The sequence below is a fragment of the Protomyctophum bolini genome (assembly GCF_963924005.1).
Source record: "Protomyctophum bolini genome assembly, chromosome: 12".
In the NCBI taxonomy this organism is placed as follows: Eukaryota; Metazoa; Chordata; class Actinopteri; order Myctophiformes; family Myctophidae; genus Protomyctophum; species Protomyctophum bolini.
In genome coordinates, this window is record NC_137873.1 from 45,659,423 (window position 1) to 45,679,585 (window position 20,163).

General features: G+C 41.3%; 1 protein-coding gene across 5 annotated transcripts; it reads right to left on the reverse strand.

Annotated features, from left to right (window-relative positions):
- Positions 1-1,869: 1,869 nt before the first annotated feature.
- pcyt1aa (phosphate cytidylyltransferase 1A, choline a) lies at positions 1,870-18,567 on the reverse strand. 5 transcript variants are annotated; one of them, XR_013965060.1, is made up of 11 exons: positions 18,396-18,567; positions 14,016-14,160; positions 13,694-13,790; positions 13,314-13,430; positions 12,565-12,716; positions 11,641-11,719; positions 11,335-11,477; positions 8,235-8,324; positions 7,183-7,281; positions 5,358-6,215; positions 1,870-5,297 (listed from the first exon to the last, which is right to left on the reverse strand). XR_013965060.1 is itself a non-coding variant. In XM_080778388.1 (10 exons), exons 2-10 carry the CDS (start codon positions 14,157-14,159, stop codon positions 5,940-5,942), a joined length of 1,194 nt encoding a protein of 397 aa, XP_080634514.1. In that variant the 5' UTR covers position 14,160; positions 18,396-18,567; the 3' UTR covers positions 1,870-5,939. The 5 variants fall into 5 exon arrangements, 2 of the variants coding, with proteins under 2 accessions (XP_080634514.1, XP_080634513.1); XR_013965061.1 differs by having other exon boundaries at positions 1,870-3,342; positions 3,383-6,215; XR_013965062.1 differs by having other exon boundaries at positions 1,870-2,971; positions 3,029-6,215.
- Between the last annotated feature and the right edge of the window lie 1,596 nt (positions 18,568-20,163).

Here is a 20,163-nt window from a genome sequence, read left to right on the forward strand (position 1 = left end):
TCTACATACTGTGAAATATAATGAAATGTACCCATTCTACATAATGTGAAATATAATGAAATGTTCCCATTCTACATACTGTGAAATATAATGAAATGTACCCATTCTACATACTGTGAAATATAATGAAATGCACCCATTCTACATACTGTGAAATATAATGAAATGCACCCATTCTACATACTGTGAAATAATGAAATGTAACCATTCTACATACTGTGGAATATAATGAAATGTACCCATTCTACATACTGTGAAATATAATGAAATGCACCCATTCTACATACTGTGAAATATAATGAAATGCACCCATTCTACATACTGTGAAATATAATGAAATGTACCCATTCTACATACTGTGAAATATAATGAAATGTACCCATTCTACATACTGTGAAATATAATGAAATGTACCCATTCTACATACTGTGAAATATAATGAAATGCACCCATTCTACATACTGTGAAATATAATGAAATGTACCCATTCTACATACTGTGAAATATAATGAAATGCACCCATTCTACATACTGTGAAATATAATGAAATGCACCCATTCTACATACTGTGAAATAATGAAATGTAACCATTCTACATACTGTGGAATATAATGAAATGTACCCATTCTACATACTGTGAAATATAATGAAATGCACCCATTCTACATACTGTGAAATATAATGAAATGCACCCATTCTACATACTGTGAAATATAATGAAATGTACCCATTCTACATACTGTGAAATATAATGAAATGTACCCATTCTACATACTGTGAAATATAATGAAATGTACCCATTCTACATACTGTGAAATATAATGAAATGCACCCATTCTACATACTGTGAAATATAATGAAATGTACCCATTCTACATACTGTGAAATATAATGAAATGTACCCATTCTACATACTGTGAAATAATGAAATGTAACCATTCTACATACTGTGAAATATAATGAAATGCACCTATTCTACATACTGTGAAATATAATGAAATGTACCCATTCTACATACTGTGAAATATAATGAAATGTACCCAGTCTACATACTGTGAAATATAATGAAATGTACCCATTCTACATACTGTGAAATATAATGAAATGCACCCATTCTACATACTGTGAAATATAATGAAATTAACCCATTCTACATACTGTGAAATATAATGAAATGTACCCATTCTACATACTGTGAAATATAATGAAATGTACCCATTCTACATACTGTTAAATATAATGAAATGTACCCATTCTACATACTGTGAAATATAATGAAATGTACCCATTCTACATACTGTGAAATATAATGAAATGTACCCATTCTACATACTGTGAAATATAATGAAATGTACCCATTCTACATACTGTACTGATGAACCCTGTTCACCCCATTACATTAAAGTTGTGTTAGAAATGTACTGTAATTCTGCAAACTGTCATAATAAATACTTCAATCATAATTATAATAATATGACTATTAACTTACTGTGCGCAGCAGCATGGTGCTCTCCCACCGCTGACGTCATCGTCTTTTGTCTCATCATGTTTATGTTAATAATAATAATATGTTTACACATCAAAGCTCTTTGTTGTTTCTCCTCCGTGGAGGAAAAAAAAACTACAAACAACAAACACTTACTTCCGAGTCAATGTGTGTCGCGCATGCGCACCAAACCAAAAGACATCCGTACACTACACACGGTCGTTGCCTTATTGCCGGTCGCCACCTGGTGGACAAAGGGTGTCACTGCAGTAAAAACATATTGACATGATATCAATGGAAGATCAGTGGTTCCCAGGGGTTAAATAAATGCATCTGAAACATGACGGGTCAAATAAATGCATCTGAAACAAAGACCAAGCGGGTAAAATAAACGCATTTATTGTCATTTATGTGCAAAGACGTCAAAAAGGCAAACCGACACGTTGTCACTTTTACACGGACGATGTTGTCAAACATGTTGCCGTTGCACGTACACTACACACACACAACCGCGTACACAATACACGCACACGCTTTCATGCTTACGTGCATGGCACCCGCACAGGCGCGCACGCACACACACACTTCAGGAAAAGAGTTGTCAAGGACACATACACATATATATGAGTGTGTATCACGTGTATATAATATTGAACACTCATCGTTTCAGATTCACTTTTTAAATCATATCCAAAGTTGCCCCGTGTTTAGTTTCTGGTAACTAAACACACCTTTCTGTTGCCATGGTGACTAAACACACCTTTCTGTTGCCATGGTAACTAAACAAACAGGAACAAGGAAATGAACAGTCATGTTAGTGAGAGCAGATCAGATGTATTAGTCATATCACCCTGACCCTGGGGTTGATACTAGGTATGTTCATATCACCCTGGGGTTGATACTAGGTATGTTCATATCACCCTGGGGTTGATACTAGGTATGTTCATATCACCCTGGGGTTGATACTAGGTATGTTCATATCACCCTGGGGTTGATACTAGGTATGTTCATATCACCCTGGGGTTGATACTAGGTATGTTCATATCACCCTGGGGTTGATACTAGGTATGTTCATATCACCCTGGGGTTGATACTAGGTATGTTCATATCACCCTGGGGTTGATACTAGGTATGTTCCGATTGCCAGTTTTTCTTTTCCGATCCAATACCAAAATATCTGTTAGCCGATATACCGATACTAGTTTTGTTTATAGCCATCTATCTCGTGTTGTGTTTATAGCTATCTATCGGATGTTGTGTTTATAGCTATCTATCGGGTGTTGTGTTTATAGCTATATATCGGGTGTTGTGTTTATAGCTATCTATCGGGTGTTGTGTTTATAGCTATATATCTCGTGTTGTTTATAGCCACTCAAATGTGAACATGCCCCAACATTTTATTTACCTGCCATAGTGTCAACCCCTTCCTTACCCCTGGTCCCGTGTGGGATCGCTGGTTACACAATACCGACAGTATCGGGGCATCTTTAGTTGACAACCATATCACCCTAGGGTTGATACCTATATCCCCCTAGGGTTGACACCCATATCACCCTAGGGTTTATATCCATATAGCGATATGGCCCTAGATATCATCTGGTATTTTGGTTATCATAAATGTCATATTGTGTTCTGCTGCATTTAATCACATAAAGCCCAAAAAAAAAATATATAATAATCATAATAAATCATGTATATTATGGTAACACTCTGGATCAGTATTCATAAATACATGTATATTATGGACACCAGCGACTAAATAATATTTATTTTATATTAATAGATCTACCACCGTTTTCATTTTGTCCACGTGGCTCAATATCACGTCTGTTCATGACAACCAGTCTAAACACACCCTAGCATTCATGACAACCAGTCTCCCCCTAGAACAAACACAACCTAGCATTCATGACAACAGAACCCTAGCGTTCTGTTTCTAGGGAGAACATTCAGTGAAGTCAAAGTCAATACAGCCGATCTGGAGCTGTATTGAGCTTGTAGATCGGCTAGAGGATCCAATACACAGCCCTGGGGGACTCCAACACTGTGTTGTTGATAGTAATCATTAGGGTGCCTGACGCAGTCCCCTGCCAGCCTGTAGTTCTGGGTGCCTGACGCAGTGCCAGCCTCTAGTTCTGGGTGCCTGACACAGTGCCAGCCTCTAGTTCTGGGTGCCTGACACAGTGCCAGTCTCTAGTTCTGGGTGCCTGACTCAGTGCCCAGCCAGCCTCATCCTTAAAAAATGACAAAACAATTAAATCTGAGTAAAATAATGGTGTGTAAAGAGACTGTAGTGAACCTGGAGGTGAACGGTCGAAAGAACAGGAAAAACACCTTAAACACCTTGAAAAACACCTTGTGGTTAACACCCTAACCTTAACCCTAACCCGGCCTAAAACACCTTGTTGGTTTGTGATGATCGGAGATGAATATAGTGTAATAAAACATGGTGTTATGGAGATTAATCCAGTGAGGTTATAGAATGAGTCTCTAGGGTACAGGGGGTGCTATGCTATGCTCCCTGGGTTCTACGTCCCCCACTTACCTTTAGGGTTTAGGGTGATTGTTGTAAGCGGGGAACAGAGAACCTGAGCCTATCTGCGCAAAAAGCATGGAATACGGATGTGAATATCACAGGAAACTCCCGTTAAAACTTTCCAACAAACTCCGGTGAACTCCCGAATTGTAGCCTACCATCACAGCTGCATGTTACCGTATATTCCTGTATATGCTGCTAAACTTGAGGTCTACGGGCAAAATAAAGTGTCCATAATTAAAAACACTTAATAAAAACAATCAGATGTGGGTTGGAGTGCAGAGTGGAACACTATGGCAAGTTTTATCATCTCATAGAACCACCGCCCTATCAGTAACAACCATTTGACATATCTGTGACAGACGTTGTAGATATCCAACACTACGTTTCTCCTAGAATCAACACTACATTTCTCACTAGACCTAATTGTAATTATAGATATCCACGGTAACATTCTCAGTAGTAGAAGAAGTGAATTACAGATTATGTGGAATACATAATGGAGTCTAGTAGATATTACATGTTAAACCGGTCTGCCGTATGTTTGTGTTTATTCTAGTAGATATTACATGTTAAACCGAACACAACCTTATGGTGCGTTCAGACTTGGATGGTTAGAGCGGCGCGATTACATACAAAGTAAATGGGTTAGGGTTAGATGTATGTAATGTAATGTAATAGATTACATAAAAAGTAAATGGGTTAGGGTTAAGGCTCATACATAGTCTAGATTTTCGGTGGTTAGGTGACCACCGAACTACAACATGACGTCACTGAGCCGCGGTGAAGAGCAAACCACCGTCACCGCTCCAGCCCATCTCTCTGTTTTTACTCACCACCTCTCAACGTTATTTTGCGGTGGTCAGCTCACCACCGAAATTCCAGACTATGATACCTTTAGATGTATGTAATGATACCTTTAGATGTATGTAATGTAATGTAAATAGATAGACATGCAAAGTCAACGCAAAGACGAAAATTGCACCAACGGGCGCGGCGCAACCTGCCGCGGTACAAACGGGGCGAACCTATGAATTCAAGTCTGAACGCACCTTTAGTGACCTTACTGACTGACCTTTAACCTTTAGTGACCTTACTGACTGACTGACCTGACTGACAGTGGTTCTCAAAGTGGGGTCCTTGAAGAGGTCCCCCAGGCTAAATTATAGAAGGTTAACGAACAAAATGGACCCCTAACAGATCCGTTACTCGAGAGAGAGACAGAGGGTGGCAAATGGAACTCCATTTGGTTCCATTGTGTCCATCCTCTCTGACCTCTAGGGGTCCTCCCTGACCTCTAGGGGTCCTCTCTGACCTCTAGGGGTCCTCCCTGACCTCTAGGGGTCCACGGCCCGATGCAAACCAAACTAGGGCCGGGGGTCCTTGACATTAAAACATGTAAAAGGTTTGACTAACTGTAGCACAGCTTGGTGACAGCTGGGGGGGACATTATGACCCCTCAGTGACCTCTGGGGGGACATTATGACTCCTCAGTGACCTCTGGTGGGACATTATGACCCCTCAGTGACCTCTGGGGGGACATTATGACCCCTCAGTGACCTCTGGGGGGGGACATAAAACAAAGACATCCTAGTCTAAAGACGTCCTAGTCTTAAGACTAAATATATCCTAGTCTGAAGACTAAATATATCCTAATCTTAAGACTAAATACGTCCTAGTCTGAAGACTAAATATATCCTAGTCTGAAGACTAAATATATCCTAGTCTGAAGACTAAATATATCCTAGTCTGAAGACTAAATATATCCTAGTCTGAAGACTAAATACATTCGAGTCTTAAGACTAAATACATTCGAGTCTTCAGACTAAATACATTCGAGTCTTCAGACTAAATACATTCGAGTCTTCAGACTAAATACATTCGAGTCTTCAGACTAAATATATCCTAAATACGTTCCTAGTCTTCGTCATCTTCGTCGTCGTCTTCACTGATTGGGTATCCCCGTGCGGCGGGGGCATGCTCTTCACCGATTGGGTATCCCCGTGGGGGGCGGGGCGACGGCGGGGGGGAGGTCTTGGTGAAGAAGGGCAGGCGGAAGGTGGGGGAGGGGGAGCGGGAAGGGGAGGGGCTATTATCTGGCTCCTCCTCCTCCCTCACGGGGCTGCTGTTGGGACTCTGTCTGGGAGAGATGGCCTGGAGCATCCGGCCACGCCCCTCTTTCAGCATGTGTTTCTGGAGAGAGAGAGAGAGAGACTATCACTTTACATTACAGAGAGAGAGAGAGAGACCATCACTTTACATTACAGAGAGAGAGAGAGAGATAGAGAGAGAGAGACCATCACTTTACATTACAGAGAGAGAGAGAGAGATAGAGAGAGAGAGAGACTATCACTTTACATTACAGAGAGAGAGAGAGAGAGAGAGAGAGAGAGAGAGAGAGAGAGATGGCCTGGAGCATCCGGCCACGCCCCTCTTTCAGCATGTGTTTCTGGAGAGAGAGAGAGAGAGAGAGAGAGACTATCACTTTACATTACAGAGAGAGAGAGAGAGAGAGAGAGACCATCACTTTACATTACAGAGAGAGAGAGAGAGAGAGAGATAGAGAGAGAGAGAGACTATCACTTTACATTACAGAGAGAGAGAGAGAGAGAGAGAGAGAGAGAGAGATGGCCTGGAGCATCCGGCCACGCCCCTCTTTGAGCATGTGTTTCTGGAGAGAGAGAGAGAGAGAGAGAGACCATCACTTTACATTACAGAGAGAGAGAGAGATAGAGAGAGAGAGACCATCACTTTACATTACAGAGAGAGAGAGAGAGAGAGAGAGAGAGAGAGAGAGGGTAGGCAACCATTGTAACCAAGGATAAATAAATAAATACTTCTTGAAAAGTCTATGAGGAAAAGGGGCGGGACTGAAAGGGGGCGGGACTGAAAGGGGGCGGGATATATTTGTTCCCACTTAGATAAGCTCCTGTGGCGCAAACGGTATGCAAAGCTCAGCCAATCACAACAAGGCTTACTTACTTACTTACTTCCTGTGGCCACACCATGCAACCAACCACGGCACTCCAGTCCTGTTCAACCAATCACATGATCACTCCTTGCCTGGCTCAACCAATCACATGGTCTCTTACTTGCCTGCGTTTTAAACAAGGGGGGGCGGGGCCTTAAAGAAACAGTGTAAGCATAAACATCGCCGCACCAGAGCGCCCTCGGGGCCGAACATCTGCAGGAAGTTTCCGATGAACTCTCGCGATTTCTCCTCCCACGTCTGGATCAGGTCGATGCTCTTCTTCTCCACCTGGAACATAGTTTAATTTATAATTAAGATATTATAATTAACCCATTCTGACCTGAGATCAGATTCTAAAAATGTTCTTCTACATCCTGACAGTTTTCTGAAAAAGCCATGTTTCTATGTCAGTCGTTCTTCGATTTTTCAAAAATAGCAGATCTACAAGCTAATAATCTAGATATATAATATAATATAGATATATACTAATCTAGATATATAATAATATATGTTGTTGACCTTCTGAACATAGATAAATAATAATAGATATTATTGACCTTCTGAACATAGATATATATTAATAGATATTATTGACCTTCTGAACATAGATATATATTAATAGATATTATTGACCTTCTGAACATAGATATATATTAATAGATATTATTGACCTTCTGAACATAGATATATATTAATAGATATTATTGACCTTCTGAACATAGATATATATTAATAGATATTATTGACCTTCTGAACATAGATATATATTAATAGATATTATTGACCTTCTGAACATAGATATATATTAATAGATATTATTGACCTTCTGAACATAGATATATATTAATAGATATTATTGACCTTCTGAACATAGATATATATTAATAGATATTATTGACCTTCTGAACATAGATAAATAATAATAGATATTATTGACCTTCTGAACATAGATATATATTAATAGATATTATTGACCTTCTGAACATAGATATATATTAATAGATATTATTGACCTTCTGAACATAGATATATATTAATAGATATTATTGACCTTCTGAACATAGATATATATTAATAGATATTATTGACCTTCTGAACATAGATATATATTAATAGATATTATTGACCTTCTGAACATAGATATATATTAATAGATATTATTGACCTTCTGAACATAGATATATATTAATAGATATTATTGACCTTCTGAACATAGATAAATAATAATAGATATTATTGACCTTCTGAACGAACTCCTTGGACTTCTCCTCCACGTCTCTGACCTTCCTCTTGACCTTGTCCACTCGTTCCTGGAGGTTGTACTTCTTCTCCTGGAAGTATATAAACATTATAACATTAATATAACATTAATATAATATTATAACATTAATATAACAGTATAACATTAATATAACATTATAACATTAATATAACATTATAACATTCATACATTAATGAGAATAATAATGTAGTTATTTGTAGAAATGAGAACGTAGTTATTTGTAGAAATAAGAACGTAGTTATTCCTCCTTTGCCCAAATTAGGAATGAATTTAATTTGCCTCAAGTACAATTCTTCAGGTATCTACAAGTTAGGAGTTATATTCAATCTGTACCATTATACAAAAGAGAGACGAGGGAAAACAACCTGGAACAAATATTAATGAAAGCCTCTTCCTTAAAGAAGACGGTGATAAGCTATATATACTCTCAAATGTTCATTAAAATCCCAAATATAAGTAGTAAAACATTTTGGGCAGAGGATTTTGGGCACCAAATTGATTCTAAAAAGTGGAAAAGAATCTTACTAAATGCAAAACAAATTACATGCTCTAACAGAACTCATGAGACACAGTATAAGATCATTCACAGGTAACTCCAGCTATACGCAGTAAATATGATCCAACATGTTCTGGGCAGTGCTTTAAATGTAAAAATAATGCTGGTACATATAATTTTTTATTTAATGTGGTCATGCCATAAAATCAAAACATTTTGGCAAAGTGTTCAAAGGGAGATATTGAAGATCTTTGAGATCAGGATACAGTTAAACCCAGTGAACCTGGTACTGGGATTAGACTTTGATTATGATTTAAGATATAGATACATATTACGAATAGCCCTTTATGTTGCACGGCTCACAATTCTACAAAAATGGTTAGATGAGGATCCCCCTGACATACAATTATGGTATGAAAAACTCATGTCGATATTGCCAATGGAGAGATTATCATATGTATTAAAAGACAATCTTACTGACTTCGTCAGAGATTGGTCACCTATTGCAAGATTTTTAAAAGAGGAATGGAAAAGAGTAATATGTATGGGTGTAACAGTATGAGAAGAAGTTATAGGAGTATGTATATGTATATATGAGTATGCGTATGTATAGGTATGCAAAGATATGTATGTGTATATATATAAAATATATTTATGTGAATGTGTATGTGTATGTATATGTGTATATATGAAGTACCAACTGTATACCTGACTACTCTTCTGTACTATTTGCTGGCATGTTGTTGTTTTTGTTTTGTTTTTGTTTTATGTACGTCAATGTGATCCATGTCAAACAATTGAAAATCAAATAAAAATCATTGAAAGAGAAATGAGAACGTAGTTATTTGTAGAAATAATAATAACGTAGTTATTTGTAGAAATGAGAACGTAGTTATTTGTAGAAAACATCCAACAAATTAAGATTCAACTGCTACTCACACACTGATGCATGTGTAGTACCTATGCTTGGGCACAAGAGGGGGCACTTGGCTAACATTCTGAGCCTTCTCCAATGCAAAGTATGTCTGCCTGCCTGCCTGCCTGCCTGCCTGCCTGCCTGCCTGCCTGTCTGTCTGTCTGTCTGTCTGCCTGCCTGCCTGCCTGCCTGTCTGTCTGTCTGTCTGCCTGTCTGTCTGTCTGTCTGCCTGTCTGTCTCTCTCTCTCTACACATTGAGTCTTACATCAGAGTAACATTACTGTGTTCAGGTCATGATGTCATTCTATCTGTCTCACCTTCTCTCTCACTTCACTTCACTTCACTGTCTCTCTACCATTTCACCTTCTCTCTCACTTCACTGTCTCTCTACCATTTCACCTTCTCTCTCACTTCACTTCACTGTCTCTCTACCATTTCACCTTCTCTCTCACTTCACTTCACTGTCTCTCTACCATTCCACCTTCTCTCTCACTTCACTTCACTGTCTCTCTACCATTTCACCTTCTCTCTCACTTCACTGTCTCTCTACCATTTCACCTTCTCTCTCACTTCACTTCACTTCACTGTCTCTCTACCATTTCACCTTCTCTCTCACGTCACTTCACTGTCTCTCTACCATTCACTGATCTTAACTTCTGGTTTCAAGTGGTTTCAACTGGTTTCAACTGGTACATTCTTACAAGGCTCCAGACCTCCCAAAACAAACTGGTCAGGCTGCTTCTTGGCCTCACCCCCCGAACTCACCTCACCCCTGCCCACTTTGACAGGCTGGAATGGCTTAGGGTCGACGACAGAGTCCAGCATCTTGCAATGGGTCTGGTCCACAAGATTCGATACACCACTAAGATACCCATGTACCTGTCTAAATACTTCCTTAATGTAAACGAAGTCCACACCCACAACACCAGAGGGAGTGCAATGAACCATGTGCAACCCAGATTCGGCACCAACAAGGGACTAAATTATTTTCGCTCCTATGAAACAAAAATGTGGAACGCCCTACCAACAGTCATTAAGACATGTGAATCCCGTGACTCCTTCAGAACCGCTCTCAAAGGGCACCTACGGATGGCTGCAATTCGAAACTGGCCTCTGTAAAATCTGAATCCCCCCCCCCCCCCCTTTTCCCCTCACTGTATATGTATCTTTTCCCTTTTTGCTTATATATGATGAATTCCTGTTCTGTTTTTTAACTACATAGAAGTGTCTATTTGTATGTCTCTAAATGTTTTGATGAATTGAACAATGTGGACCCTGTTGTAAATGTGTAATGCTTAATTGGGTTGTCCACTCACAGTTAACAGTCTTTGTATTGAGTTTGTGCTTGAAATGTACTGTAATTCTACAAACTGTTAATAAATATTTCAATCAATCAATCAATCAATCAATCAATCACATTAATGTAGCTAACGTTTAGCTCCTTAGCGGTATACTGTACTTACATTAATGTAGCTAACGTTTAGCTCCTTAGCGGTATACTGTACTTACATTAATGTAGCTAACGTTTAGCTCCTTAGCGGTATACTGTACTTACATTAATGTAGCTAACGTTTAGCTCCTTAGCGGTATACTGTACTTACATTAATGTAGCTAACGTTTAGCTCCTTAGCGGTATACTGTACTTACATTAATGTAGCTAACGTTTAGCTCCTTGGCGGTGTATCCTCGCTGAAGGTTGCGTCGGACGTAAACATCGTAGTCCCGTACAATCCTGGTGATGATGTCAGAGGTGGAGATGCCTTCTGTCCGCTGGGTGGGGGCGAACATGCCTGCAGCACAGCAAGGGAAAATCTCTCCAATTTATTTAACCAAATTGGTGCAGCCCAAGGTCATGTTGTCATGTTGTTATGAATAAAATGACCTTACATACTGTAGTTATTACTGTATGAATGTAATACTGATGGCTACAGTAAGGGTTGCTAGGCAACCTACCTGCATCCTTGATGTGTTTGTAAACGTCATCACTTCCTGCTGAGCTGTAGGGGATGTCGTCATGGGCAACAAAGTCAATCTGTGGAAACAATGTTACAATGTAACGTTAGTCTGTTACCATAGCAACCATATATAACCATGTTACAATGTAACGTTAGTCTGTTACCATGTGAGGAACTCAGGGGTGAGAGTCCAGGGTTAGCAGTGGGGGTACATTTAAAAGGGTCTTACCCGGTGTCTAGGGTTTAGCAGTGGGGGTACATTTAAAAGGTCTTACCCAGTGTCTAGGGATTAGCATTGGGGGGGGCATTTAAAAGGTCTTACCCAGTGTCTAGGGTTTAGCATTGGGGGGGGGCATTTAAAAGGTCTTACCCGGTGTCTAGGGTTTAGCATTGGGGGGGCATTTAAAAGGTCTTACCCGGTGTCTAGGGTTTAGCAGTGGGGGTACATTTAAAAGGTCTTACCCAGTGTCTAGGGTTTAGCAGTGGGGGTACATTTAAAAAGTCTTACCCGGTGTCTAGGGTTTAGCATTGGGGGGGCATTTAAAAGGTCTTACCCAGTGTCTAGGGTTTAGCATTGGGGGGACATTTAAAAGGTCTTACCCGGTGTCTAGGGTTTAGCAGTGGGGGTACATTTAAAAGGTCTTACCCGGTGTCTAGGGTTTAGCATTGGGGGGACATTTAAAGGGTCTTACCCGGTGTCTAGGGTTTAGCATTGGGGGGGCATTTAAAAGGTCTTACCCGGTGTCTAGGGTTTAGCATTGGGGGGACATTTAAAAGGTCTTACCCGGTGTCTAGGGTTTAGCATTGGGGGGACATTTTAAAGGTCTTACCCGGTGTCTAGGGTTTAGCATTGGGGGGACATTTAAAAGGTCTTACCCGGTGTCTAGGGTTTAGCATTGGGGGGACATTTAAAGGGTCTTACCCGGTGTCTGGTCAGGAACTCGGGGGTGAGGGTCCAGGGCGCGTCTCGGACCACCTCGTCGACGTAGCGACAGTGACTGACGGCGTCGTAACGCTCGTCCTCGTTCATCACCGTGAAGCCTTTGTACTTATGGGTTAGGGCGTCGCTACACACTGGAAAACATTACACATGAATAACACACTTTATAAAACGTTGTACTTATGAGTGAGAGTCTCTGCACACTGTAAAATATAAAAAATATAACTATATATATATATATATATATATATATATATACTGTCGGGAGGAAACTCCAAAATCTTCATTTTTCAGGAAATACATTTTACATTTTTATAACAAAGCAATAACTGCCTCATCAAAGTTGGTATTGTGACTTTGTATATTATCAGATACCTGCATGTGTCATTATATTATCACCACTTTACCCGAATACAGCTCAAGTGGAGTTAGGTGGTTTTCTCTATCAAGATAGTTCTTATCAATGACAGAACGACCTCTTAACTCCATTGACAATGGATTACCAGTTTGATTGTAACACACACACACAGTCACACACACTGGTCTAGAGGGGCGTGGCCTGGTCTAGAGGGGCGGGGCCTGGTCTAGAGGGGCGGGGCGCGCATGGAGCAAGCGCTGGAGAATATTGGTTCACCTCGATGACATAATACTTATAAATGACAAATCATACGTACCTCCCACTATCAGGTGTGTGTTGGGGAACAGACGTTAGATCTATAAATCATACGTACCTCCCACTATCAGGTGTGTGTTGGGGAACAGACATTTGGCTTGCATTAACGCTCTGGCGTGTCCCGAGTGGAACACATCGAAGATCCCATCTGCGTACACACGTACCGGTCTGTCTGCTGGGGAGAGACAGACAGGCTGTTAGACAGAGAGACAGACAGGCGTTAGTGGTTAGGGGGTAGGGGTTAGTGGGTAGGGGGTATGGGGTAGGGGTTAGTGGGTAGGGGTTAGTGGCTAGGGGTTAGTGGTTAGGGGGTAGGGGTTAGTGGCTAGGGGTTAGGGGTTAGTGGGTATGGGGTAGGGGGTTAGGGGCTAGGGGGTATGGGGTAGTGGTTAGGGGCTAGTGGTTAGGGCGTAGGGGTTAGGGGGTAGGGTACTATACCTGGGGTTCCCCTCTTAGCTTCCTCCATGCTGACTCTCAGGTAAGGCTCTTTAGACGATTCCAGTTCATCTGCAAACGGTGCCGGATGCTTCAGACCCTGCACGTACACACACACGCACGCGCACACGCACACGCACAGACACACAGACACACAGACACACACACACACACACACACACACACACACACACACACACACACACACACACACACACACACACACACACACAATAGGTGTGCCACACAGTTAATAGAACTCTCCCCCCCCCACTAGTGCAGCGCTATTATAATATTAATAATAATAATAATAATAATAATTTACCACAGTGTATCGAGGTACTTTCAGAGGTCGTTGACCTTCCTCCGTCTCTCCGTTAGAACTCTCCTCTCTTCGTCTCTTCCTGCTTCCTGTAGCCAGCAGGAGGCCGCTGGACGACCCCTCCTGACCCCTGGATGACCCCTCCATCCTAAAGGTCAAAGATCAAAGGTCATGTTCACTGGAACAACAGTCAATGTGTGTGTTTACGTCACACAGCGCCCCCCGGCCCCAACACATGGTAATACACATGGTTCCTGATACCATCCAATAGGAATAGAGTCTGTGGCTATGGCATCACACATTCACCCCAACGTCCTCTCAGGCTATGGCATCACAACACATTCACCTCAACGTCCTCTCAGGCTATGGCATCACAACCTACATTCACCCCAACGTCCTCTCAGGCTATGGCATCACAAGCTACCTAGGGGGACACAGGGAGAACATGTGAGGGTACCTACCCTAGGGCCCGGGGACACGGGGAGAACATGTGAGGGTACCTACCTACCCTAGGAGACACGGGGAGAACATGTGAGGGTACCTACCCTAGGGGACACGGGGAGAACACGTGAGGGTACCTACCCTAGGGGACACGGGGAGAACATGTGAACGTACCTACCCTAGGGGGACACGGGGAGAACATGTGAGGGTACCTACCCTAGGGGACACGGGGATAACATGTGAGGGTACGGAGGAGAGGACGCGCCCACAGCGGGAATCGAACCCAGGACCTTCTAGCTGTGAGGGGACAGCTCCACCGTGCACCCAAAGACCTTTACATTAAGCCTGGAGGCTTAATATATATATATATATATATATATATACTTAATGCAAGTCATGTGGAAACTAGAAACTCTCTCTCTCTGTCTCTCTCTGTCTCTCTCTTGCATAACGACATGCATGCAGCTGGACTAACTTAACCCTTTCCTTATTGGACTGGTTTTATAACCCTGTGTATTTTTAGCAGAGGGGTGTGAATATTAAGGGCCTTTCTCTGCCCCTGCACCCCTCTCCTCTCCCATTGTTTATAGTGTGTTTACTGTTTAGTTTCCAAGATGGCCGCATTGGCCGCGGCACCAGTAAGGGCATATGTGGACCCCACCCGCCAACTGGGGGTCCTTGCGTTATGAAAGCAGTGACGCACAATGAATTAAGCAACCTATAATTTAAAAAAAAAAGTGAAACATCCGACAGCAACAAATCAGCAATTCTTAACCCATTCTGGGCGGGAACCCATTTTGGTGTCAGCATCATGTCGTGCTTTAGCTATTTAAAAATAGCAGATCTACAAGCTCATAGCGCGCCACCGAGTGGCGCGCTACGAGCTTGTATAGGTCTGCTATTTTTGAAAAATAGAATAGAATAGAAAATCTGATCTCAGGTCAGAATGAAAACTGTCAGGATGTAGAAGACATTTTTAGAATCTGATCTCAGGTGAGAATGGGTTAAACAGCGCCTGACAGACACAGGCATTACCTCTCCTTCAGATAAAACAAATATAATCCAAAGCAGCATTTATAGCTGAGATAAACTCCCTCCCCCCCCCCCCCCCCCCCCAGAAGCAAAGATTTTACTTAAAATGTTCGCTCTGAAAGAACATAATTATATATTCAAAGATTAGCACGACCACATTTTCAAGACTTTTCAAAAATAGCAGACCTACAAGCTCGTAGCGCCAGATATCTGTCTAAACAACGTGTCCAGAGCTCTGTCTTCTATAAACACAACACCAGATATCTGTCTAAACACCTGAACGTGTCCAGAGCTCTGTCTTCTATGAACACAACACCAGATATCTGTCTAAACACCTGAACGTGTCCAGAGCTCTGTCTTCTATGAACACAACACCAGATATCTGTCTAAACACCTGAACGTGTCCAGAGCTCTGTCTTCTATGAACACAACACCAGATATCTGTCTAAACACCTGAACGTGTCCAGAGCTCTGTCTTCTATGAACACAACACCAGATATCTGTCTAAACACCTGAACGTGACCAGAGAGCTCTGTCTTCTATAAACACAACACCAGATATCTGTCTAAACACCTGAACGTGACCAGAGAGCTCTGTCTTCTATAAACACAACACCAGATATCTGTCTAAACACCTGAACGTGACCAGAGAGCTCTGTCTTCTATAAACACAACACCAGATATCTGTCTAAACACCTGAACGTGTCCAGAGCTCTGTCTTCTATGAACACAACACCAGATATCTGTCTAAACACCTGAACGTGACCAGAGAGCTCTGTCTTCTATAAACACAACACCAGATATCTGTCTAAACACCTGAACGTGACCAGAGCACTCTGTCTTCTGGTCCGTGGAATGTAAAATATGAGCACGGTTTACCAGTGTGAACCCATAGTCATATTTATAGCTATGTGGGTAAATTGAACGGTATAATTCAAATTTAAGATCACTTCATAATGGACGATTTACTTTTACATTATAATGACGGTTTACGCGTGGGGTCATAGTACATGGTACATACAGGCCATAGTACATGGTACATGTAGCCCTAAAATGGCTCTTGTTGTTACATACAGTATGTACAGTATTTCACATACAGAGCCATAGAAACAGTCTGCTTAATAATAACTCCTATTCGGGGATTTCGGGTTGTAAATTGGCGGCCTAAATGTGATAAATGCTCCGTTTGTAGTTCACCCATTAAATAATTCCAAAGACGTGGAGTGAAATACTGTCCTCTAGTTTTATATCCATGTGAACGTTCTGGCACAAAACGCGTATTTAGTGAATTATCTCCACTTTTTCACGAGATGCACACAGACGTCTTTCTCTCCGGGCGGGGGGGGGGGGGGGGGGGGGGAATAATCGATGGACTGATTTTACGAATACGTCCTGTTTACCGCAGACGTCATCACCAATTGACCAGGGAGGGAAACACAAAAGTTTGGGTCACACAATTGGCAGGTGCCTTGCGATAGGTGCTGGGTAATTAATCGCACCACCTGCCAATTGTGTGAACCAAACTTTTGTGTTTCCCTGGTCAATTATTGGTGACGACGACTATATAAAACTAGAGGACCATCTTTCACTCCACGTCTTTGGAATTATTTAATGGGTGAGTACGAACGGAGCATTTATCACATTTAGGCCGCCAATGTACAACCCGAACCGAAGTTCAGCAGACTGTTCTATATGGCTCTGTATGTGAAATACTGTACATACTGTCTGTAACAACGAGAGCCATTCTAGGGCTAATGGTACATGGTATATATACATCATACAGGTCATGTTCTGCTTGACGTTCCACTTGGCGTGACCTTTGGGCAAGTAACCTCCTCTGTGACCTTAGAGTGACCTTAGTGTGACCCCTGGGGTGGTTATTTATGGCAAAGAAGTTTGGTAGAGAGAGAGAGAGACAGAGAGAGAGAGAGAGAGAGACAGACAGACAGACAGACAGACAGACAGACAGACAGACAGACAGACAGAGAGAGAGACAGAGAGAGAGATGTCTCTAGGTATTACATGTCTGAACTCTACTCTGACATTAACATAAATCCAACGTAATAGAAATGTGTAAAATGAATAAACGTTACATTTTACAACACTGATGAGTTTCTGTCAAACAGGTTAGTCTGTGCAGTGAACTGTATAACCAAAAGGACCCTTACGGGTCTGTGACTCTGAGTGTATTGATTGATTGATTGAAATATTTATTAACAGTTTGTAGAATTACAGTACATTACAAGCACAAACTCAATACAGAGACTGTTAACTGTGAGTGGACGACCCAATTAAGCATTACACTTGTTTACAACAGGGTCCACATTGTTCAATTCATCAAAACATATAGAAACATACAAATAGACACTTCTATGTAGTTAAAGAACAGAACAGGAATTCATCATAACACATGATGGAACCAAATGGACCCTTTTAATTATTATTTCCCCAGGGTTACTGCAGTATGGTTTACATAAGGTGTTCTTTTACCTTGATTTTAAGATGAAGTGTATACCACATGGAACCAAATGGACCCTTACAGGTCTGTGACTCTGAGAGTGTCAGACAGACAGAGGGACAGACAGACATGCAGTCAGTCAGTCAGTCAGTCAGACAGACAGTCAGTCAGTCAGTCAGTCAGTCAATCAGACAGACAGACAGTCAGTCAGTCAGTCAGTCAGTCAGACAGACAGACAGACAGACAGACAGACAGTCAGTCAGACAGACAGACAGACAGACAGACAGACAGACAGACAGTCAGTCAGTCAGTCAGACAGTCAGTCAGTCAGTCAGTCAGTCAGACAGACAGACAGACAGACAGACAGACAGACAGACAGACAGAAAGACAGTGTTATTGTAGCATAGCTACAGTTAGCATGTAGCTAGTCGAGTTAGATAACTATAAACTCACCTGAATGAATAAACCGCTCGAGACGTTAATCCTTCCTCCGTGCGTTCAACAACAATAAATAATAAATATTGATAATTGTGAGTTAATAATGTGTGTGTGCGTGCAGTGCGTGTGTGTGTGTGTGTGTGTCCTCTCACACGGAGGAGGACAGTCAGCTTCACATTAAGGAGGTCACAGCTTTCTGCTTGGGACTTCCGCGGCGTTACGCTCCCAGCGGTGACCCGTGGAACTCTGTGACCTGACGGCGGTGGGCTGGTAGCCAGGGTACATAGAACTACACATCCCACAATGCACTGGGCCATCTATGGCGTGTATGTATGTAGGCTATGTATTTAGTTAGTTTATTTATTTATTTATAGGGTTCATTGAAGTCTGTCATACATTATGCAATGGTATGTGAGAAAAGGACAGCCAAACAAAACATAAACATAAACAAAACAAACAACATGTTGTTTTGTTTATAATTATGTTGATTGTGATGCATAATGATATCTTCAATAGTATTTTGGAATACATTGAGATAAGGATAGGCACTAATAAGCTTTAAGCTTCTGCCTATATGCCTTTTCAATCACCTAAAAAGAAAAAGTAAACTGTTTTTGTGTAATGTCAGGTTCAGGTTCAGGTTCATTTATTTGTTTGTCCCCGTGGGGCGATTTGGTTTACAGCAAAACATAACACAGGCAGGTATATGAAACACAAAAACACAGCAAAACAACTTTTCCAGAAAGTTGTATAAAAAATTAATACAATTAATACATTAATTAATTAAAATTTTATATTTACTTTTTATTACTGACTTTCTAGTCTGGAATGTTAAAATCAGGATTGAGCAAGTGATATTACTCAAACAGTGAACATAACCTCCCCAGAATAATAGTCAACAAACAAGTTCCACAACAGAATGTGTGAGAATAACTGACCCATATATTTTTTTTACCAACTTGAGTCCATATATACTCTTCACATGTGGATACTGCACATTGATCAGGTTTTTTCTTATTCTGAATATTTACAGGTTTGATTTGCTCCAACACAGCAGATGTGTGTTTTTATGGATCCGGCAGTTCACATCATTTTAATTTCAAGGACCCAGTTTGATTAGCTACTGACCCCCATTTAATGGTATATGACATTGACAAATATAAGTGTCGATGTGGGGGCCGTCCTTGACATGAACAACCACTGCTCTAATTAAGGTTCAAGGCGACTAATTCACTTATCCCGCGGACCCCCATTAGAAAACATATTCCAGGGACACCCCCATTAGAAAACTAAGTAAATAAGAGAAGATCTTTACAGCTCTAGCAGTGAATCTGAACCCGTTTAATATCAAGGACCCCCAGTTTGACATGCAATTAGTCTACGGACCCCCATTTAATGGCATTTCTATCTCTGCGGGACCCCCAATTTATATTGTAAAATCAATGTTTAATTTAACTCTCAGAGTTACAGACCCATAAGGGTCCATTTGGTTCCATTTGTACACACTCAGAGTTACTATAACTATCCTTTAGCTGGGGACCCCCTGGAACTCCCTCAAGGACCCCTGGGGGTCCCCGGACCACATTTTGGGAACCACTCCATTACAGTTACTTTTCCATCGGTACATTTATGAACCTTCATAGGACGGTGTCGAGCGTGCCGAAAATAGCAGATATACAAACCCACAACGCTCCGCTGATGCCACTCGTTGTGGGCTTGTAGCTCTGACGAAATCGCCCCCTGGTGGTGAATCTACCAGCTCAGTGTAATGTAATAATGTGGT

Coding starts and splice junctions, on each gene's coding strand:
- pcyt1aa (XM_080778387.1), bottom strand. CDS start 14,159: ATGGAGGGGTCATCCAGGGGTCAGGAGGGGTCGTCCAGCGGCCTCCTG. Junction 11,720..12,564: donor AGTTCCTGACCAGACACCGG/GTAAGACCCTTT, acceptor TTGTTTCCACAG/ATTGACTTTGTTGCCCATGA. Junction 7,282..8,234: donor CCAAGGAGTTCGTTCAGAAG/GTCAATAATATC, acceptor ACTATGTTCCAG/GTGGAGAAGAAGAGCATCGA.